The sequence below is a fragment of the Centrocercus urophasianus genome, unplaced genomic scaffold, assembly GCF_019232065.1.
Source record: "Centrocercus urophasianus isolate 14NV4802_14NV808 unplaced genomic scaffold, USGS_Curo_1.0 seq_33, whole genome shotgun sequence".
In the NCBI taxonomy this organism is placed as follows: domain Eukaryota; kingdom Metazoa; phylum Chordata; class Aves; order Galliformes; family Phasianidae; genus Centrocercus; species Centrocercus urophasianus.
In genome coordinates this window covers 9,478,889-9,500,771 of record NW_024884900.1, presented here as the reverse complement: position 1 = coordinate 9,500,771, position 21,883 = coordinate 9,478,889, and the positions used below count along the sequence as shown (strand labels likewise).

General features: G+C 58.8%; 1 protein-coding gene across 3 annotated transcripts in view; it reads right to left on the bottom strand.

Annotated features, from left to right (window-relative positions):
• Positions 1-498: 498 nt before the first annotated feature.
• HIP1 (huntingtin interacting protein 1) overlaps positions 499-21,883 on the bottom strand; it is a 33,936-nt gene continuing 12,551 nt past the window's right edge. For 2 of the 3 annotated variants that reach the window (XM_042830237.1, XM_042830239.1), the window contains exons 2-31: positions 16,691-16,754; positions 15,995-16,137; positions 15,378-15,434; positions 14,111-14,191; positions 12,750-12,826; positions 12,480-12,541; positions 11,718-11,858; positions 11,138-11,195; positions 9,090-9,165; positions 8,596-8,727; positions 7,908-8,005; positions 7,604-7,676; positions 7,079-7,262; positions 6,914-7,002; positions 6,724-6,840; positions 6,495-6,596; positions 5,394-5,588; positions 5,133-5,283; positions 4,913-4,999; positions 4,625-4,732; positions 4,410-4,546; positions 4,175-4,285; positions 4,003-4,061; positions 3,718-3,811; positions 3,362-3,462; positions 3,098-3,203; positions 2,858-2,981; positions 2,639-2,700; positions 2,057-2,168; positions 499-1,910 (exon numbers count right to left, since the gene is read on the bottom strand). In XM_042830237.1, the coding sequence (XP_042686171.1) occupies positions 1,900-1,910; positions 2,057-2,168; positions 2,639-2,700; positions 2,858-2,981; positions 3,098-3,203; positions 3,362-3,462; positions 3,718-3,811; positions 4,003-4,061; positions 4,175-4,285; positions 4,410-4,546; positions 4,625-4,732; positions 4,913-4,999; positions 5,133-5,283; positions 5,394-5,588; positions 6,495-6,596; positions 6,724-6,840; positions 6,914-7,002; positions 7,079-7,262; positions 7,604-7,676; positions 7,908-8,005; positions 8,596-8,727; positions 9,090-9,165; positions 11,138-11,195; positions 11,718-11,858; positions 12,480-12,541; positions 12,750-12,826; positions 14,111-14,191; positions 15,378-15,434; positions 15,995-16,137; positions 16,691-16,754 (3,012 nt within the window). In that variant the 3' untranslated portion in view covers positions 499-1,899. The remainder of the gene's footprint in view (positions 1,911-2,056; positions 2,169-2,638; positions 2,701-2,857; positions 2,982-3,097; positions 3,204-3,361; positions 3,463-3,717; positions 3,812-4,002; positions 4,062-4,174; positions 4,286-4,409; positions 4,547-4,624; positions 4,733-4,912; positions 5,000-5,132; positions 5,284-5,393; positions 5,589-6,494; positions 6,597-6,723; positions 6,841-6,913; positions 7,003-7,078; positions 7,263-7,603; positions 7,677-7,907; positions 8,006-8,595; positions 8,728-9,089; positions 9,166-11,137; positions 11,196-11,717; positions 11,859-12,479; positions 12,542-12,749; positions 12,827-14,110; positions 14,192-15,377; positions 15,435-15,994; positions 16,138-16,690; positions 16,755-21,883) is intronic. The other variant, XM_042830238.1, reaches the window with a different exon arrangement.

The window sequence follows — 21,883 nt, the reverse complement described above, 5'->3', positions numbered from 1 at the left end:
CTCCGGTGCCGGCCGGGCTGCGCGTCCGCGTCCCCCGCCTACAAAACCCGCGCCCTTACCCAGCCGCCCTCGCCCGGCAGCCCCGCTCCGTCCCGCCCCCGCGGCGCCTCCCCCCATCTCAGCCCGCGGTACCGGCGGAGGTTCGGGACGCGGAGGAGCGCCGTCGGGCTCCGTGTCCCACCCGCACATCTCTTGGCTCGGGCGCGCTGGGCCGAAGGCTTTATTTAAAAATCGAAACCACACGACGTTATCGTACAATGGAAAAACGATCCCGCGGCCTCGTGCCCGTCCCCGCCGCCGACCGCGTGCTGCTGCCGCCCCGCGCTCGGCCGAGTTACAAAAGGAAAAGGAGAAGTTCTGAGAGCGCAGCGTCGCGTCCCCGCGTTGCCCCCCGGCACTCCGGGCCCTGCTGGACGCAGCCTGCAGGCCTGAGGTAGCTGGGGGCCCCGCGCCACGCAGCAGAGGGGCGGCTCGGCTCGTATTGCTTTGTGGGGCCGGGACGCGGAGGTGCGAGATGGCGCGGCCGGTCGCGACGTGCTGTCGCCCCTCTGCGGTTCGGGGTGACCTCGGGGCCGTGCTGCCTGCGGGGAGGCCCGGGCACAGACATGGGGGGATGTCGCCGCTCAGACCCCTCCGGTCTCGGTCGGCCAGGAGGTGCCAAGGACATGGCTGGCTGCCCCAGCACCTGCGGGGCCCCACGCGGCTGTTCCTCCCCCCGAATCGGCCCCAGATCCACGAGGCGGCCGGGTGTGCAGGGTGGCCGAGGGCATGGCTGTACTTGTGCACCGATCTGACCCCGCCACAGCGCAACGAGTGGGGTTGCGGTCAGAGCTCCTCCCTGCCCTGTGAGCCCCCTGCTCCAAGGCACAAAGGTTCCCGGCTGGGGCTTGGTGTCCCGCCCCACAGCCACCTCTGCCTGGGGACAGAGGCATGGCGGGGCTGCTCGCTGCTGCTTTGGGGTGGCTGGCTGCTGCTCCCTGACCCGTCTGTGCCGCCCTGGGCCATCCTGTGCCTCTGGAAGCAGATGTTGCCCAGCAGTGAGCCGAGCACCTTGCCCATGGTTTATTGCTGGCATGAACACAGTGATGCGCCAGGGCGGCTCAGCTCCTCTGCTCCAGGCACTGCTCAGCACAGGGCACATTGGGGACGCGGGGCCTGGAGCCCGTCGCTGCCCTGCTCCTGCTGCCAGCCCAGGCCCTCCTCACTGCCGGCCACCCCCCAGCACGGGGCTGTGAGCTCTGCAGGGCTCAGAGGGGCAGCGGCTTTCCCCAGAGGAAGCTCAGCACCCCACAAATGAGCCCCAGGCAGCAACGCAGGCCCTGGCTCTCACGGTGGCCAAAGGCACTCGGGGCCCCCGTGTGGGCTGGGGCCATGGGAACACCAGGCCTAGCACCAGAACCTGGGCTGGCCCAGCAGCACCAGCAGAGCTTGTCCTGGCCCTGCTGCATCCCCACGGCCCCAGGCTCCTCAGTGGGGGAGGGAAGCTGCACTGCACCAGTGAATATGTTAAGGCTGGAGAAGCAGCAAGAGGCGAAGGAAACCCGAACGCTCCCGATCCGCCAGAGCTGGGTCAAACAGTTCAGAGAAATCTGTGCAAAAACGAAACTAAAGGGTTAGAGACCACCCCAGAGACCCCCCAAGCAGCTCTAATAAATACACGTGCAGGTTGCAGCTGGCGTGAGGCCGGGCAGCCCTCGCTCACAGCCCCAGGGGCTCCATCAGCAGCGATGTGGCTCTTGGTCCTTCAGTGCTGGAGGCAGCTCTCGGGGAATGCGGAGGGCGTGTGCTTCAGGGTGAATTTTGCACCAGTTTATTGTGTGTCTTCTGAAAAGGGCTGCACCAAGCTGGGTCCTGGCTGACCGAAGGGGTCTCTGCTGCTGGCTGCTCCTGGTGCGGAGGCTAATCGGTGCCTGGGAAGGAGATGGGCAGTCAGGGGCTGTGGGGCAACGAGCTCTGCCTGAGGGTCCTGCTACCCCAAGATCCTGAGGCTTTATGGCATGGCTCAAGGGCAGCAGGACGCAGCAGTGTGCCCTCCTGCAGCACCCACAGTACTCACCATCCTCCTCCCAGCCCTCCGCCACTCCTGCCAGCTCATAATGCTTCTTGCGCAGCTCCCCCAGCTTCTGCCGCTCTTTCTGCAGTTGGTTTTCCAGCTCCAACACTCGCACCTTCAGCACAAAGCACACACTGCTATTGTCACCTCATGTGTCAGCAGCATGATCACTGTCAACCAGTCCCAAGCCCAAGCGTCCTGAGGTACATCCCCCCACTGATGCTCTGGCAGCAAAAGGTCCGAAGAGGGGGCGGAGCAAATTTGTGTGGGGCTGGGGAATGCTCAAGGAACAAGTGGGTCTTTGCTAAGTCCAGCCTTCATCTTCATGCCCCTTTCTTCCCCTACAAGCTGCTGTTGCCCAGGTGCTGGGCTCATTCCGTTTCCACATTCTCTGTGTGGGCAGCAGATGGGCACAGTGCTCCCAGTCACATGTTTGAGTAATGAGTATCTGCCCCAGGAGTGGGGGAATGAGTCAGATGAGCTGTGGTGCTCCCCTCCCCAGCACAGCTTGGGCACCCACTCATAAGCCCAAAAATGCTGGATGCACTGCGGCTGCATTTCCAAAAGCCCAGAGGAAGCTCCTACCTGAGAGTCCATTTCTTGGCGCTTGATCTGCGTTAGTGTCATGCTGGAGAAGTCCATGCTATCTGCAGAGGAACAGACATCACTGTTGTGGGCCACTTCTGCAGCTCAACCCCCTGCCCAGCACCACAGGCAGAACCCATCCTGTGCTTGGCTACAGCCAGCCAAGCCACAAGCACAGCAGGCAGAAATGTGGGTGCAGGCCCACAGCCCCGTACTCACCTTTCTCCTCAATTTGTGACTTCCCAGACTTGGTGGAGGCCACCACGCCAGCTGTGGCCTGATTGACGCTCCGAGAGGCTTGCTGCAGCTTGGACAGGTTGGTGCTGTCCTTGTCTGCCTTCACCTGCCGGGGCCGAGAGGAGGACCGTGCTCGCAGGGCACCACGATCCCAACTGAGGACCTGGTGCAATACTGAGAGCCCCAGAGCACAGACAGGGGAACAGCGTATCGGGCCCTTACCTTGGAGGCTGCCACCAGCTGCGCAGTGCTGGCTGCAATCTCGTGGGAGCAGACCATCAGCTCCTCAAATTTCCCTTTCCCTTGCACCACCAGGTCAGCAGCATCCCTGCAGGAGGACAGGAGGTGCTGGAGCACCCTTCGAGCCGGCCCTGTGCTGCTACCTGCTCACCCTTCTTGCCTTCAGTCCCCTCCCCTTGGGGACAGCAGGACTCCACCACCCTCCACAGATCACAGTGATGCTCACACCATGACAGTGACACTTACACCATGACAGTTGCTCCCCAGCCCACAGCCTTGGAGGCAGAGATGAGGCCCTCCGTCCAGCGGGAATTCTTGGCGTAAAACTCCTTGGGGGACGCAGCGCCCTGTGGGGGGGACAGGAACAATCACATGCTGGGAACAAGGGGACAAATCCACACGCCAGGGTGACAGGAACCCAGACTTCAGCTCTTAGGATTGTCTTCAGACTGTGGGTGGGAGTGACACCTAACCCTGTGTGTCATAGATTCCCCTATGTGCCATGCTTCCAGGATGAGGTCTGCAAGGATGGCACTCACACCCGTGGGGCACATAATGGAGACCCAGAGTGTGGGTTCTGGGCTGCCATCCTTGATGCTCACCCGTCCGCTCTCCACAATCTCCCGCTGCAGGTCCTTGGACGCCAGGACAAGCACCTGGATTGCCTGCATGAGGCCGGTGCAGGAACCCAGGATCCTGCAAGATAAAACCTCAGTGAGCTGTGGGGTGGGGAGACCCCAGAGCCTTGGGGCAGACACCCACCCCTGCAACACTGCAGCTTGTTGTGTCTCCTCAGTTCCTTCCTACATCCCTACACACTTTGTGTTCCTCTCTTCACACTGGCATTTAAACCAGCACCTTAACCCACGTGCCCCATCACCACTCACCTCTCATTCACTTCCAGTTTGACCCCGGTGTCACCAGCCCGGGCCTTGCTCAGCATCTCCTGGAAGAGGAACAGAGCCATGCTGAGCCGCCCGCAGTGCTCAGCTGCCATACCTGGCCTCGTGCAGGTGGCACAGGGTGACCCTGTGGGGCAGCCCCAGCAGCACAGCTCACCTCGATCCTGGCAGCTGCAGTCTCAATGGCTGCTGATGTAGCCGCCATCTCCTTGTCCACCAGATCTCCCAGCTCCTCCTGCTCCACATCCAGCCCTCTGGGTCGCAGCTCCTAGGGACAGGATGGAGCATCCAGGGATGACACAGCCAGTGCCGCCACCCTGCCTGCTCCATGAGGGCCACTGACCCCTATCCCCATTCCTCACTCACACTTGGGGTGATGCCCATGCACCCACCTCCCCGATGGTGCTGATCCGGCGCAGGCAGTCGGTCACTGCTGTGCAGTCAGCACTTGCCACACTGCCCGGGTCTTGCAGAGAGCTGAGGTAGCTGATGGCCTCACTGCCGCACTGCTTGCATGTCTCCAGCAGCCCTGTTCATGCAGCAGGAGGGGCTGAGGGGTCTGTCTGTGGGAACAGGGACTCCCAGCCCCATGGAAGGCAGCACTCACGGTCAGCGGGCTCCATTGGGGCCATGTGGGAGGTAGCACTGCCTTGCAGGATGGTGTCGCTGATGAGGTGGGCAAAGAGTGCCACACAGGGCAGCAGGGCGCTCACGTCTGCAGGCACAGGGGGCGCATGGCTCAGCTGAAGCAGCCCAGGAGCCCCTTTGGCTCCTATGTTTGCTCCTCCAACTCCCTTCTGGGCTCCGCAGTGCCTTGGCTGTGGGTCCCAGCCCCGGTCTGTCACCCTGCGTCATGCAGGAGCAGCCCCTCCCACACAGCCAAGCCCTGCCTCACCTGTGCGGTTGGCAAGGTATTTGCTGTGTGCATCCTGCAGCCTCTCAATGCACTCAGAGGCTGCCGATGTCCTGGACAGGAGGTAATCTGCACACACAAAGAGACAGGACTCAGACATAGGACAACACCTTGCCACGCTGGGCTGTCCCAGGGGAAATCAGCTTAGAGTTAGGGACATTCTCTGGGACATGCCACCTTCAGCAGGCACTGGGGATCTCACCTGCTGAGCCAGTGCAACTGATATGAGCAGGGTCCTCGAGGCGGCCGAGGGCATCCTGCACCATGCGCTCTGCCTCCTGCACGCTGCCCTGCAGCAGAGCAAACTGCTCCTCGGCCCGGCGCTGCTGCAGGGTCCGCTCTGCAGCCTCCTGCTGGGGCAGCACTAGCGTCAGGCTGCACACCTTGACACCCAGCGCTGCCAAACCAGGGCTCAGCACAGGACAGTGCAGGGATGCCCGTGCTTGCGGTGCTTCTGGGGTACCTTATCTTGCAGCTGTGTCTGCAGTGTCTCCAGCTGCTTCCTGTTACTCTCCTTCTCGCTGCTGAGCACGTCCTGCAGCTGCTGCAGCTCAGCCTGCAGGGCTGCCAGCTCCTTGCTGTGCTGCGCTGCTGCATGGCTCAGGCTGTCCCGCTCCTGCTCCAGGCCTGCTATCCGGGCGTTCTGCTCTGCTCCCGCCTGGCCGGGCACAAGAATCCCATCAGGGCTGTGCTAAAAGCATGGCTAGAGAACCATCCCTTGCATGTGGGCAACTGCATGTAGCTCATGGTCCAGGCACAAGCACTGCTCAGCGTGCCACAGTGCACAGAGCTGTGGGCAGGGCACAGCCCTGCATCACCCACATCTGGGCAGCCTGGTGGTGCCTTGCAACATAGGATGGCCTTGCACGAGGCCAGCTGAGGCTCCATGGGGTGCCACTGGGTGATGATTGTCGTCATCCTGATGCACAAGTACATGAAGGGCTCTTGACCCCTGCAAGCCTGTCTGCCCACCCTGAAAAGAGCAGCTCCACTTCCTGCCAGCTCTGGAGCCTGGAGACCCCTGCAGTCCTGAGTAGCAAAGGGCCATGTCACAGTGGGCACAACGGACCTTCTAGCATGGCAGAGCATGCAGAGGCTGTGACATGAGGGCATATTGCCTGCAAGAGCTCTGCAGTGGGCAGAGCCACACTGTCAATCTGTCAGTGGTTACAAGACATGGGGATGAGGGCTGTCTGCTGGCTCCAAGGCAGGCTGCAGGCAGGTGACGAGCTCTCGGATCCTGTCCCCTCTGTCCCATGAGTCCCTGCTGCAGGAAACTGTGTGGGTACAGCCTCACACCCATGGGTGTGAACCTCATGATATGATCATGAAACCCACCCCCGTCTGGAACAGACAAGGGTGCAATGCTGTTTGTCACCCCAAGGGCAACTTGCTGGGCAATGCCTTGCCTTGCCAAAGCACTGAGACAAGAAAAGGGAAACCTGCCCCTCAGCTTAGGGGAGGATGAATGCCATGAGTCCCATCTGAGCCTGAGCAAAGGCCTGGGACTAGGCTCTGAAACTGTAGCAGGGTGCTGACAGTGGGGCCGCAGCCAGGCTCTCACCTGCATGCTGGTCTCCAGCGTTCCCTGCAAGACCTGCAGCTCCTGCTTGCTGGCTGCCAGCTCCCGCTTCAACGTCTCTAGCACCTCCGCCTGCTCCTGGGACTGTGGACAGGAGAAACGTCACCCTGAGCAGGTCCCTGTGGGGTGCCCACCCACTGCCGAGCTCACGTCCTCTCCTCTGAGTAGAAGCAGGGGTCACCATCCCATCCCCATTGTGCACCCTACTCACCTTCCGCTGGGACTGCTCGCTCACCCGCTGGAAGGAATCCTCCAGCTCCTTCTTCTCCCGTTCCACATCGCCCTGGGCCTGCCTTGCCACTGTTACCTGCTTGGTCACCTCTGCGTTCTGGGGATGGCAGCAGATGCTCAGCAGCCGGCCTGGCCAGGTCCCTGTGCCCGGCGGGTGGCTGCAGGCCCACCTTTCGCAGCAGGTCGGCGTGGTTCTGCACCAGCTCGCTGTACTTCTCCTTCAGCTTGCTGTACCGCTGCTCATTTGCCTGCGCCCTCCCTGCCGTGCACGGGGCCAGGTGAGCTCTGGGTGCACCCCGTGGCCCACCGCCGCCCTCCCCAGGCCCCCTCCTCACTCTCGATCTCCGTCAGGCTCCTCTGTGCTTTCTCCGTGTCCTCCCGCTGCTTTTTCAGCTCCTCCAGCTCCGTGCGCAGGAACTCGCTGTCATCCAGTGCCTGCTGCTTCAGGTGCCGCTGCTCGGCCAGCTCTGCCTCCAGCTCACTGATGCGCCCGCGCAGCTGCAGGCCACGCCGCTCACTCTGTGGGCACAGTCATGGCACTGTTCAGCACCTGGCAGCCCCAAACACTCCATCTGAGTTCAGACAGTGAGCAAGGCACGCTGCAGAGCCCACAGGGCCCTTCCTGTGCCGGACAGACAGGGATTGGAGGCACTTGGTTTGGGGAAGGTTGTGGATGGTGTCAGGGCTGGGGTGGCTGTGTCCTTGCCACCCCACACTGCAGGGACTCGGCTGTCACCTCACACTGCCCCACCGGTCCCTATGCAGTGGGAGCTGCCCAAGGCCCACTATAGTCCCCCAGCCTGGTGTTGCGGGCCTGCATCCAACACGCGGCACGTTGTGACCAAGGGGCTGTCACCCACCTCAGCCTTGAAGCTCTCCAGCTCCTCTTTCAGAGCCCCGATCTCCCTGTAGAGCTGCTCGATCAGCCGGTCCCTGGGGAGGAGACAGCAGGCATCCCATCAGTGTTCCTGGCACCAGAGTATGGAGATGAAGAGAAGGTCCCCACAGCACCACTGTGTCCCCTGGGGACAGCTGAGTCCACCCTTGTCTCCTACTCTATGCCTATAAACAAGGGGACCTGGGGCTCCCAGGACTGTGCACTGAGATGGCCCCACTGGGGACATGTCCCTGGTGTCAGGAGCAGTTATCAGCACGGAGACTCACTTATCATCCTTGTTCATCCCGTTCTGGCTGTTGAAGTTGAAGGGGTCGCTACTGAACGAGCTGCCAAAGATGTCATCAAACTTGTTGTCAAAAAGGCTCTGTGGGAAGAGAAGCACAAGGGACTGGATGAGCCCCACTGCTGCCCTGCGAGGGGCAACAGAGCCCGTGGCCCCCCAGTACCCCAGGCTGGTGTCCTGGAGGTGAAGGGCTGCTGCCTGTATGTGCTGCCTGCCCAGAGTCCTTGAGAGGCACCTGCAGTCCTTGGGGCAGGGCCTCAGAGCCATTTCACACTCCTTTCCTTCCTAAAATGCTGAGTGCCCACACAGAACCCTTCACAAAGAGGGTGCAAAGATTCCTCTCCATGCCACACCAGCACAGTGAGTGAGCTGTGTGGCGATGCTGCGAAGCAAAACATCTCCAGGCAGCCATCACTGGAGGGCACCAAACTATAATGAGAAGCACTGATGGGATGAGTTCAGCCTGACTCAGCCTCGGCAGCACATAGGCTCTCTGCTGGGCACCCAGCAGCCCCCGTTGGCAGCATGCAGCAATCACAGCCCCCACACTGATACTCAGTACTAAGAGCTCATCGTGGAATGGTCTGGAAGGCCAGCCCTGGGTATGATGGACATGGACCCAAAGGACAGCATTGTTCTCTCATCAGCCATGAGCAGTCCTCAGAGCTTACCTGTGATGCTGTTTCCATTTCCACCAGGTCTGTGATGGGCTCACTGTCAGGTGAGGATGCCTCAGCAGGGATGACCACCACCGGGCTGATGTGTTCTGACAGCGCCGAGGCTCGCAAAAAATTGGGAGGGTTCTGGAGAGGGAGGACAGCAAGGCCAGAAGGTGTGAGCCCTGTCCTGCACACAGCCATAGGCACAGTGGCCCTGGGAGCTGGGCACCATGTCCTGTTTAGAAAACTATTTCCCTCCTCATTCCTTCCAGCTTTGCTGCCACAAGGAGGGATCCTGGAGCCCAGTCCCAGGGACGTGGGCAGGGAGCAGCTCCATCCCCCAGTGACCGACTCAGGGAGGATGCAGGGATGAGCTCTGTGAGCCCTGAGCTGCCACCATTCCCACGAAGCCAAGCAGGTGGCATGTGGTGCTTTTTGGACATGCCATCAGGCTGCTCCTGGCCATGGGGACAAGGAGAGCTGGTACCAGCCCCGTAGGACCTCACCTCTGGGAGCTGCGGGATCTGAATCAGACGCTTGAAGTACTGCAGGTTACTGGAGCGGTAGAAGAGGTCCTTCAGCCTGGAAGGGGCAGAGGCTGGTTAAAGAAGGCTCTCCATGTGCCGCTGCCCCAATTTCTTGTTGCTGCTCCCATGCATTCCCACACAGGCATCTTCACATATCCCGTCCAACAATGGCACTGTGCCATGCTGGCAGGGATGGAAGCACGCTGCCACCAAATCCACAGCCACTCTTGGAACACCCCAGCCCCTACAATCCCACCACTGGCAAGCTGATGGACAGAGGCTTTCTCAAATAAACACAGGACACAAAGAAGGGCCTAAAGCCACCAACCATAGGAGGACAGCAGCATTGCTCCCATGGCAGCCCCACCACCAGCAGCCAAGGCTGCCTGTCTGGAGGCCACACGGCAACAGCACCTGCAGTTCTGTGCACAAGCATCTCCCCCACAAGCAGTCTGTCTCCCTTTTGAATTGATTTCCAATTCTTTCATCAAAAGCAGCCTGTGATAAGTGCTCCCCACCCTTGGTTTTATGCTTGGTTTCACTCAAGAAGAGAAGGTACAGCTGGGGGCACAGTGTGGCGGCGTAGATGCTGACAGCTCCCTCCTTTGCAGCCACCCAGCACCCAGCCTGGTGCCACATTCACTCTGGGTCTGTCCTGGGTACTCAGAGCCCACACTCAGCCCAGCCCTTTGCTGAAGGCTGCACTCAGTGTTTTCCCCCCAGGCTTTGCAGCTTCTGACCTTGAATCAAGCTGCCCTACTATCATGCAGCCTCAGCACTGTGATGTCCTCCTGCAGATATCTGCAGTTGTTTTTTGTTTCTACTACCTTAAATAATGGTGTATTGGAAGCCCATGGCACTTCACTGCTCACTTGCTTTCCATCTCATTTAAAATACTGTGAGCAGCACCAGTTCCAGCACAGTCACTGGGGACGACCTCGAGAAACCCACTGGTACGAAGCTGATTGACTGTCTGCTGCTTTTTGAGCAGACCTGTCCTTGCATCTCAAGGCAGCTTAGCTGTTTTCCTCAGCTTCTGGAAACAAATGTTTGCTGATGCACTGCACATGTGAGTTCCTGAGTAACTGGTATGTGCAGTTTGGCTCTGGCTGTTTGCTCCTATACTTCTATCTGCTGCTATTAGAAACTCCACTGTTGATATTTTGAATGGGTAGGCACTCATGCAGTGAGCAGCTTTATCTCCTCTAGCTGCAATTGTACCACAAAGGGACATTTTTTCCCTCTCTAGAGCCTCCTCTGCTTGGCTGCACAGCCTGATGTTGCAGAGGATGACACCTCAGTGACACCTGAAGGTATCCTCCTTTGGCTGCTCCATTTACCACATTCCCATACTCTGCCTTTTTCGGATATCAAGCACCACTCAAGGAAACCTCCTTTTTCCCTTTTCCACATGCCCAGAGACCACAGCCCCACGTGCCCAGGGGCACACCAGACCATGCTCCTGCAGCAGCACCTCAAGCTGTGTCCATGCACTACCCAAAGGATATTGGCTCTGGAGAAAACCTGCTGTGCTCAGCTCTCAGCCCTTGCTAAGTGGGCACTGCGTGGACCAAATCTCCCAGGCGAAGCTAGGAAGGGCAGGACCAGGTGCTCTGCAGAAACGAGACTTTCTTTTCAGCGAGGAGTCAAGTGCAAATTGCAGTTAAAACTGCAATTAAACGGTTTGAGGGTTTTAAATCACCAGCTAACGCTTCACATAAAATGCCATTAGTGGCTGAATGCCTCTTTAGAATTAATAAGGCAGTTATCTGGTAATTCAATAGCAGTGGATTAGGCAGAGTAGGTGCCCTGGAAAAAGCAGCCCCACTGCAGAAGAGCTGCTTCTGAGCAACGGCAGAAGATTCCATGAGGGCTGATTTCGGAGCCTTGTGCCAGATTCATGTATTTCCCTTTCCTGCACTGCTCAGCTACTGAGCTCAAGCACAGAGGGCTGCAGTGCCTGCAGTGCTCCCTGCCTGGCCCTGGGTACCAGACATCACCTGCAGAGGGGGGCAGTCCCCACTTACTTTCTGAACTGCTCCAGGAAGCGGTCCCGGTGGCCCTGCAGCGTGTCGGCCGGCAGACCTGTGAGAAGAAGCAGGAACAAAGCTCACCCTGTGTCCCCATCCCAGGAGGGAACGGCTCTGGGGCCAGCTTGTGACTATGGCCGTGTGCGGATAGGTGTTCTGCAGGGTGTTCGTCCTCCTGCCAGCGTCCCAATGCTCTCAGCACAGCCTCCTGCTGCTCAGGGGCTCACTGCTGGATCATGTCCCCAGAGATGGCCCTGGGCGGTGCTGGGGCAGGGAAAGGCTTTGAGCTGGCACTAAGGAGGCTGTGGCTGCAATCCAAGGTCCTCAAGGAATGCAGCTTTCTCAGCCTGTGCGCACCCCGTGGCCTCCCTGGCCCTTGCAAAGAGCTCCAGAGACTGCTTCCCGCCCCGAAAGGCTGCAAAGGAGCTCAGGAACAACTTGAGCAGGAATTAGAAGCTCCACTGGAGAAGAGTGGCTTGTGCACCAGGGTGCTGCAAAGCCAGGCTGGGGGCACTGAGTGTCCAGCAATGCTCCACACATGGCTCACGGTCCCCACGAAAGGTGCTGAGGTACTCACAGGAGTGGAGCTTGAAGAGCAGCTTGACGGTGTAGTCGTAGAGGTGGCTGCAGTCCAGGATCACCTGGATGAGCGGGGCCAGGCGGCACTGCCCCGCCGCAGTGACCGACACAGAGCGTGACATGTCCAGGGAGCTGAACACTGCCAGGAAGGAGAGAGGCTCAGAGGGAGCAGGAGACCTAACTGACAGGAGTGCAGGCTTCCCACTGTCTTGCTTGGCTCTTTGAGGCATGTTTCGTGGTTTGGGGTGATGTGTGGGGCCTAAGCAGGAGTATCTGTGTGCATTTGGGCACATGGCAGGAGCTGGAGGTCGGTGCAGTGACCCAGCACCACAGCCTCCAGTTTCCGCACTGCATCTGAGTGCATCTAAATTCTCACACCTTTTCCAGCTGCAGGACACTGCAAGCACCCAGGGGAGCTGTGTTCTCTACTAATAAAAACCAGAAGCTGTCACAAGCAAGGCAGAGAACAAACTCAGCCTGGAGAGGCTGCGGAGTGGGAGCCTGAGGTGGGGACATGAAGCTGGAGGCGTGGGGGGAAGTGGAGCTACGCAGTGCTGCCAGCCCCACGCGTTCCCCAGCACTGCAGGAGGGCTGCAGGGAGGCAGGCAGAGCTCTGACATGGGATCGCTTTGGCTAAGAATAACTCCAGGGAAGTGCATGGCAAACAGATGAGCTCAGACACCCTTAGACAACTCCTTCCTGGATCCCACACCACACCACGCATACCAAACCTGGCAGAGCATGGCAATGAGGGGCTTACCTGTCTGGAAGAGGTTCAGCTCACACTCCAGATAGTCAAACATTTCCACTGTCAGCTGGAAGCTGGGGAAGAGAGGTGAGAAAAGTCGAGCAGTGTCCCCACACAGCACACCCCATGCCAGGGGCCACCCCAGGGACGTACAGATGCTGCCCAGGAGGGATGTGCCAGCCCTGCTGGTGGCTCTGCCCACTCCCATGTTAATGGAAAGCAGACATGGTGCCATAGAACCATGCCCCAGCCTCCCCTCGCCTCCCACCTGCCTGCACTCACAAGTTATTGACATCGTTCTCTCCCGCCTCGTCGAGCTGCCGGTCAGACATCTGCAGATTGCCAGGGAACCGGGGGTTCTGGGGGGAAAACAACAGCTGGGAAGGGGCTGTGGAGGGGCTGCAGCCTCACTGCAGGAGGTCGGGGCAGCTTGAGTTGAAGGGTCCCCAGGGTGGGCTCCTTTGGTCCATCCCAAGGTCCTGCCAAGCAGGGTCTAACGAGAGATCTCCTGAGCCCTGTGTGAGCCAGAGGAACCCTCATGCCCTGTGGAGCCCATTTTCCCTCCAGCAAGAAAAAACAACCCTCCTTGGGCTTAGAATCTGCTGGCAGGAAGGAGATGGAGCTCCTGCAAGGCACCACAGGGCAGCTGCAGGAGAAGGGGCAACCGTCTGCTCAGAAGGCAAAGCCTCTTCAGGCTGCCCACAGTGGTCCATGAAGGCCAAGGCTCCAAATAGCTGAATCAGGGCCAAGGGTATGGCCTGGGTTCAGAAAGCATCTTAACAGCAGAACTTGAAAAGAAAGAAAGCACCATAGGTAGCAAATTACCACAGCCAGTTACTTTAAGGATTAGGGCACTTGAACCCATGCAGGGCAATGTTTGTGTACAAGACCACAGTGACGTTTGGTTTTGTTCTTGGAGGCACGCCTTTAATTTAATGCCACAAGCGTAAGAGAATGTCTGCCTGAATAATGAACTCCATCGATGGTGTGCTGCTTCCCAGAACCCTGCACACTGCATTCCTTTCCATAAATACACTCCCCTCACCTCTGGCAGCTGGCTCCGGCTGTTCTGAGTGCAGGCACACTGGCACAGAGCTGTGAGACCAGGAGCCGGCCAGCTCCAGCCACATCCTGTCCCAAACTGAGCCCAAAGAAAGAGACCTGCACGGCAGCTCAGCTCCAGAGACCCAAAACAAGCTCCTGAGGCAGGCACGCAAGAGATGGGGCAAAAGCATTCTGCTCCTCCAAGTGCTAGGAGCACGCCCTGAGCACCCGTGCTGAAGGCAGCAGGTTCTTAAGTGCCAGGCAGGGCAGACTGGGGATGCATTGTGATGGTGATATCATATCCTTGAATGGTTTGGGGTGGAAGGGACCCCAAAGACCCTCCCACCCCATCCTTCTGGAGGCTGGGTGCTTCTACAGCTCAGGCTGCCCAGGGCCCCTCCGTGGCCTGAGGCACCTCCAGGGATGGGGAACCCACAGCTCTGGGCAGCAGTGCAGCACCTCACTGCCCTCTGGGTGAAGAATTTCCCCCTCGCATCTGATTTGAATCTTCCTTCTTTTAGTTTAAAGCCATCCCCCCCTCCTCTCAGTATCAGACCATGTAACGGGTCACTCGCCACCATTTTTTAAGAGCTCCTCACCTTGGTATGGAACTCCATCTTGGTTCTCAGCAGTTTGAGGTAGATGCTGCACAACTGTCCATAGCCCTCGCTCAGGTGGCCCTGGGGACACCAAGAAGTTGGTCACACTTGGGGCAGCCTGCACCTTCAAGAAAGCCTTCTCATCCGGCTCTGGGCAGTGACCAGACCGCTGCCTGCCCAACCCTCAGCCCACCCCACTGCCCTGTGCTGCTGTGCCAGCAGCGCTCATCAGCCCAGCACCTTCCTCACCCTCCTCTTCCTCGCTGGTGATGTGCTGCCACATGGGCTGCCCTCTGTGGCAGGTGTACTGCCTGGGATAGGGCTATGCAGGAGATGCCTGCGCCCTCCCACTCCTGTGCGTGGCTGCAGGCGGGTGGGCATTGTGCCAGCAGCTTTGTGTGGACTTAAGAAGGGGTGGCAGCCTGGGATTTGCTCACCACTTTCTCATCTCTTCTATTGCACAGTTCAGTGCTGCTTTTGGCTGCTTTTGTCAGAGTTTCAACCTTAGAAAAGAGGGAACATTATAGATTCAAAGAATATCCCAAGCTGGAAGGGATCTGCCAGGATTACCCCTGGCTCCACACAGGACCACCTAAAAACTAAGCCCTACACCTGACAGCCTTGTTCAAATGCTTCTGGAACTCCAGCAGGCTTGGAGCTGTAACCTGTACCCAAGGAAGGTATTCCACATCTGAATAACATTTGACTTTGCCCAATGTGTTCGATTTTGGTGGAAATGGATACAGAATGAGACCTGCAAACCTAGCCTCACCTTAAAGCACACTAAACCTTAAAGCACTCACCATCCTGCTGAGTTGGTGCTCAGCTCACGCCACGACCCTCAGCCCTCCCTGCTCTCCCCATGCCCCTCTCATTGTTATTCCATGGACATCCTTCACTGTGAGCATCATCCTCTGCCCCACTTGCCCCACAGCTCCCAGCTCACCTCCTGCAGCTGCCTTGCCTGCTCTTCTGTTCCCCTGCTGCTTGATTTAACCTACTGTAGCTGGAAAGAGGTCACTCATGCTGCTGTGAGTATTTCTGGCTATAAATACTCTCTCTCATTCATCCCTCTCTGCAGCATGGCAAAGTGAAAGGAGCAGAGATAGTGCTTCGAGGCCAGATGGCTCCAGGGAGGAGCTGAGCTGGCAGTCATGGGCAGAGTGAGGGATGCTGTGTGTCCCCAGTGCTGAGCATCACACAGCTCATGCTATGTAGCCAGCCCCGATTTACCCTCCCTGGGGCATCTGTGGGGTCGGCCACTTACCCACATCCTGCTCATGTCACTCAGCTCATTCTTGTATCTCACAGAGTCCTTCAGGACCTGCAAGAGATGGAGAAGAAAACAATCAGCAAGTGAGAGTGGCATGCAGGGCACCGATGGCAAAGTGTGCATTACTATAAGTCAGCAATTAGGCTACAGAATGGGTGTTCTGGACACATTAGTGACCTTACATCCCCAGGGTGCCTCTATCTTTGTTCATGCACAGGGCAGAACCCTGTCAGGTGACTCCCATATACATGCCAACAGCTCAGGCATAGTGGTTTCCTCCAGCACCAGCAATGCAGCACACGGTCTTGGCATGGGGTCATGCATGGGGGTCTTGGCATGGAGGACTGGGGGCAGATTGGCCCTGGGAGGAGCTCTGGTTCCAGGCTGGCTGCTGAGATGTGTCTGCTGCACTGGGAGGTGTGGGGGCAGTAGTAGCAGAGCTCTGCAGGACGTGGATGGGGATGAGACAGGGAACGGGGGACAGCAGTGTTCCGGGGACAGAAGTGGTGCCGATTCTGACACCCAAAATTCAAGGAAAGTGTCACGAGCCTGAAGGGTGCTGATGAATATGAAATTTCCTTGCACAGCTGGGGGCAGAGCGGAGCACTCACATTTGAATGGCCGTCGCGGAGGAGCTTGTGGAAGACATGGCAGAACTTCCAGCAGAGCACAGCATTGCCTGAGAGTGGCAGCCGGTTCACCACCGACCAGAAGGTCTGTGCCCCCTTCTCGTGGTGCGTGCCCAGGATGCATGGTGGAGGCCGGTCAAGGAAAGGGGGACGGACGGATGGAGGTCACCCCACAGCCGGCTGGCTGATCCAAGCAATGCATGATTTAGTATGGGGTACTTTGGTGTAAAATACGGGGTCCAGCAAAGTGTTTGTGCCCACCCTCGGGAATTGAAGAGGACAGGAGGATGAGTCCATGGAGACAGGCAGAGGAGCAGCGGTGCCAAGCACTGTGCACGCGGGACACAATGTCCTTTCCCAACCAGCACCTGCAGAGCTGAGGGGAGCGGGGCCATCGCTGACACACAGCCAAGCCCTGGGCACACGCTGTACCAGCAGCAGCTCTGCACTGCTGCCCTGGGAACCCAAAGACAGAGGCTGCAGCAAGAAGGAGAGGAAAAAGCAGGGACAGACCCGCAGGAAGCCCCAGTCGGCAGGGAGATCCCCTCAAGATCTGTCCGTCCCCCTCAAGCCCCGGCGGCACCCCCACGATGCACTGCCTCACTGTGGCCCCTTTTCCAGGCAGCCCCAGCCAACTCCCACGCTTGCTTGTCCTGTGGCCAACTTTTGGAAGGATATTTCTGGCGTGTTTCTCCTTGACAGCCACTTCCTGTGTATTAATAGCCTTATTGATGCTGACAGTCTGAAAAACAGAAGCGGTGGGGGGGTGAGATGGGAAGGGCTCAGGCTGCCCCGTCCCCCTGCTCTGCCGGCACCTGTCAGTGCCTGGGTCGCATCCAGGTCCCCGGCCCGCAAAGCGGCCGCTGCCTCGTGCCAGCTGGATGCTGCCCATTCCCGGATGCCTTTCTGGGATGTGCCTGGCATCTGCCAGGTTCAGCCACTGCCAGGATTCATTTACTCAGCATAATAATGATGCAATTAAAGCAGCGACCACAAAAGGACCCTCTCCTGCCCTGGAGGTGGTGGGACAGGCAGAGGAAGGCAAATCCCTCCCCTGACCTTGGAACATGGGCAGCAGCCAGAAGCTCCAGCTCTACTTTTTTGGGCAGGTTGAAGAGAGAGGATGCTTTGGGCACGACGGGAAATCCAGCACAGGGATGCTGAGATCACTGCAGGCTTGCAAACTCCCACCTGTGCAGGATGCTTTTGCCTCATGCACAGTGGAGGAGGGCAGTAGACTTACACCCACTAGCTCACCCTGTTTCCCACTGCAGCTTTCCCACTCCAGCTCCAGCCCCCCTGCCACCCTGTGCACCCCGGCCCTGCCACACACCTGTCCCCAAGAGTCTCTCCACAGCTCCCACCCCACTCAGAGCTGGTACAGTAAGCCCACCGTGTGCTCACACTGCTGTCGCACCCCCTGCCAGGAAAGCATGGTTTGCAGTGCAAATGTTGTGGACCTTGTAAAGCCCAGACTGAGAAGTGTGGGTAAATGTTGAGTGAGAAGCCAGTGCACTCCCTGTAGCCTTTAGAGAGGCAGTTGCTGGAGGAGTTTTCTTTGCAGGATTTTGAGCGTTTTTTAACTCTATCCCATTTCTGTACCTGCTTTCTCAAGTGCAGAGCAGAGCTGGGAGCTGCACTGGGGCTGGGAGATGCTCTGGCTCTCGCAGGCACCCAAACCACGAGGGACTGAGCCTGCTCCCGGCCCAGCACCCTGTCACTGCCACCAGTCAAACTCCAGCAGGCAAGGGACCCAAGCTTGTGTCCTGCTCGCAGACACACTGAGCACCCACTGGAAACCAGCGCACTGGTGTTTGCAGTGCTTCGTGAAGATCCACGCTACTGATGAGGAACAGGCTGGCTCAGTGCTGTCAGAAGAAGCTAATCACTGACGTGAGTCAATTAAAGCAGTGGGACTGACTCCAGTGCCTTACTCATTGACAATCCTTCCTGCATCCCTGCAGTGCTCTACATCTCCAAGATGTCCTTGGAGGGGAGGCAGGGCTGCGAGGAGCTGCAGGCACGGCTCGTACCCCAGAAAGAGGGCTGGTCACAACCCACATTCCCCAGAAATGTCCCTGGGTTCCTCAGTGTCTGCCAAGGCAGAGATGCTTCTGCCTTCCTCCTTGTGCTGCGGGGACACTGCAGCAGGTGACAGCGTGGGGGGCTTTGCAGGATGACCAATCCACTCAGACCTTTGTTTTTGCCTTTATCACCCATCACTGCGGGCTGTGCTGAAGACACATGGCACGCTCCCTGCCTGCCGCAAGCATCCCGGACCAGGCCAGAGGGCTGAGGTGCGGATGGAGCGCAGAACTCGCTGCTCAGCCTGCCTCAAGGCCTTGGGGCTGCGCCGTGACCCCCGCGCCTGCTGGACAGAAGGTTCCATGGCGGCAGGCAGGCCAGGGCTGGCTGTGGAGGGAAGCAGGGCTGGGGGAGTCCTGCTGGTCCCTGTCCCTACAGAAAGGCTGAAAGCGGAGCTCTGAGCTCACGCTGTCGCTTCCTGACGGCTCTTCCTGGCGAGTCAAGGCCACGGCCTCGGCGCAGGCCTGGAGTGAGGAGCCCTGCAGCGCAGCGGTGCTGCAGCCATGAAGCTGCTCAGTGGCCTCCAGGAGCCCCATCTTCAAGCCCCGCCGTCCCTTTGAGGCCAGCACCAGCCCGAGTGGCTGTGGGAAGGCTTTGGGCCGCAAGTCCTGGTGCTGCTCATAGCTGGCCAGCAGCTGTGACAGCAATTGGAGACGTGGAGCAGTGGTGGGAGGGTTTGCTGCAAACCAGGCCCAGGAGGCTGAGATGCCTCGAATGGAGCCCAGTTCCTGTTACCCAGGCAGCGAGAGGCACAGTGCTGCTCCCAGCCTCCATGCTGTGCCAACTGTGGGCTGCTCTGCCATTGCGGCTGTCCCTGACCTGCAGGACACATCATGGCCTCGGCGGTGCTGCTGCCAGCTCTGGTTACCCTGAGCGGAGGGAGCGATGCTGGGGGCACACAGGGCTCCTCTCCTGCTGCCCCCAGGATATCATCTGCCCAGGAGCTCAGGTCCTGCAGTGCATCCCAGGATGGATTTGAGGCTCCTGAGCCACGCATTGAGCATCCCACCGGGAAAGGGGCACGTGTGGGAAACCTGCTGGGTACAGGGGCAGGCAGTGGATAGCTGCCTCATCCCCCTCGTTCCCCTCACAGATTTCCCCAAATTACAGGCTTAGCATTCTTTGAATTGCAAATCTTCCATTATGCAGAGAGCAGTTCAGCTCTGCACAGTAGCTGTGCAGTGCCTTCCATTTCCAGAAGGAAATGAGTGTTGATTAAAGAATCCGGAGCTATTGCAAATTATTTGGAGAAACTGAGTAAGTTGCAGTGCAAATCCTCTTAGTAATGGCTCCTCATTTCTCCTTAATTCCTTTCTATAAATGGATAGCTGGGATTGAGCATACCTTCAGAAAACTGCCCCCCACCAAGCCCCGCAGACACAGGGGCTCTGGGGGAAGCAAATGAGATCTGACCAGGACAGAGCTGCCTGAAAAAATCTGGGAAAATAATTAAAACACAAATCCCAGTCCAGCAGAGCTCTGCTGCAGCCTCTGGCAATGGGGCGGGAAAGAACGAGACACAGGAATCCCCCGGGAGCCTTCCAGAGGTGTAAATCACAGCGGCTGGAAGAGCTCATGCATCTTTTTAAACATCACTCCCCAGCAGCAGCCAAAAGCCAAACACAGACTCCTTGGGCTTCAGGCAGGTTTTTGGCCCCAGCGTCCCGGTGTGTGCAGCTTCCACTGCTGGACTGAGAACTCAGAAAGTGCCGCTCACCCTCTGCCTGGGAGCTGGAGCCACTCCAGGCACCGAACGCCGTGACCTGCCCTAACCAGGCAGGGAATAATGCCCTGACAGGCACCAACCTCAGTGTTTGCCCTCGCTTGGGCCATAAGAAACAGCCACATCATCCCCAAAGCAGCGCACAGGTACTCTGAAACCTTGCTCTATCGACCAGGGTTTGCTCTCTGCTGTCAGGGCTGGAGATGTACTTCATGCTCTGTTGGGAAAACAACATCTCAGCTCATGAGCTGCTGCACAACACAGGCAGGCACCTGCTCGGGGCAGCGCATGGGCTCCTGCTGGCACAGACACAGTGTGGCCAAAGGAGACACCATGCTGTTCAACTTCTCTGCCAGGATTCTGCTCTCTTGGGCTTGGTAATTTGGGTCTACACCACACTTTGCCTTACCAACAGCACAAGAAATGGATGCATCACTGCTGCTGGCAGGTGGCTTTGGAATCCTCCGGCTCAGCAGCAGCAGGAGAGCCGCAGAGGGCAGAGGTGGGAGATCCCATCACAACCACTGCCTTTGAGACAGCGAAACAGAAAGAATAAAGGAAACCACCCAGGTGTGATAGGAGTGGGGGCACCGGGCAGGATGTCTGAGCTGTGGGAGGCAGAGAGCTAGCTGCTGCCAGGGGTGAGCTGGGCTTTCTGCGGGGCTCTGGTGGCCGGTTACGGCCCTGGGAATGCGAGCGCACTGCAAAGCACACAGCATTCTGCACCACTGCGGCACCAGAACCCAGATAGTTGGGACGTTCCATTTCTCAAATGCCACAAACAATTTATGCAGATCAATTACTCTGGATTTTTTTTTTTTAATCCCGCTTGAGGAATACGGACTTTCTCAATACACAGATAAGCTTCCCCAGCCCTCCCCTCCCCACCCCACACAGCTGCTCCCCCAACACACACTCATTACTCTCTGTGCTTAATTATTGATAAGGGCATGAGATCAGCAGCAGCCAACTGTGCCCATGCCCCACATGGCCCAGCCGGTGCCGGCCACAAGCCCGTCTGCGCTGTCCCATTAGCCAGGCTTTTAATTTTAAGTGGGGATTTTATACAAAGATAATCTCTTCCGCCAGCAGTGATTTATATCAGTGGGGGTTGCCCAGGGTCAGAGTTTCAGGCAGGTCCTCCACAGCCTTCATGATGTTTTCCCCATGTCCCCAGCTGGAGTCCCATGCTTGCCAACATTTGGGCATTTTTTGCAACGGGAGAAAACAGGAGCAGGACGGGATGGGGGAGGATGCAGGAGCAGAACCTGAACGCCCGTGGCCCGTGCTCATCCCCAGGCAAGCGTTCAGGTGACCGGCAGCCATCCCAGGACCAAACCTGCTTGGGAAACGGTAACACCTGTGCAGGTGTCACCACGAGGATACCTGTCCCTCTAAAGGCAAAGCGCATCCCAAAGCGCTGCGGGATGCAGTGACAGCACCAGCGCTGCGCTGCGGCCATACAGCTGCGAGACAAAGCTGCAGCTCGCACCGCACAAGCGAGGTGAGCCCCGTGGGGTGAGCCCTATGGGAACGGGCTGCGAGCAATCGGCCTGAGCCGGCAGCAACAGGCGCTCCCGCGGAACCTCCCGGCCGCAGCTCCACCCGCTGAGCTGCGAACGGAGCCAGGACTCCCTCAGCACTGTGGGCAGACGAGAGAAAATTGAGGGAGCCTTCCTCTTCCTTAGGCGGATTCGTTAGAGGACCAGCAGCCACCCGGCGCCGGGAGCTCCAGAAGAGAGCGGCCGTTCCGCGGGCACACGGAGCAGGGAAGGAGCCGGGAGCAGCTCGCGTCCCTCGGGCTCCACGCTGCGCCCCTGCGGCCTCGCCCTGCCCCAGCGCAGCGCCCGCCGCCCGGCCCCCGGGGGACGCGAAGCCCCTCTCGCGGGTGGGCGCGGCCCTCGCACCCCGCTCGGCTCCGTCCTCGCGCGCGGCCCCGGCTCACCGCGCGCAGCGCCCGGGGCATCGCACGGCCCCGCGGGCTCCGGGCGGGGCAGCGCCGGGTCTCCGCAGCGCGGGCAGCGGGGATCGGCCGCCCGAGAACGCGGCGCCCCGCAGCCCGG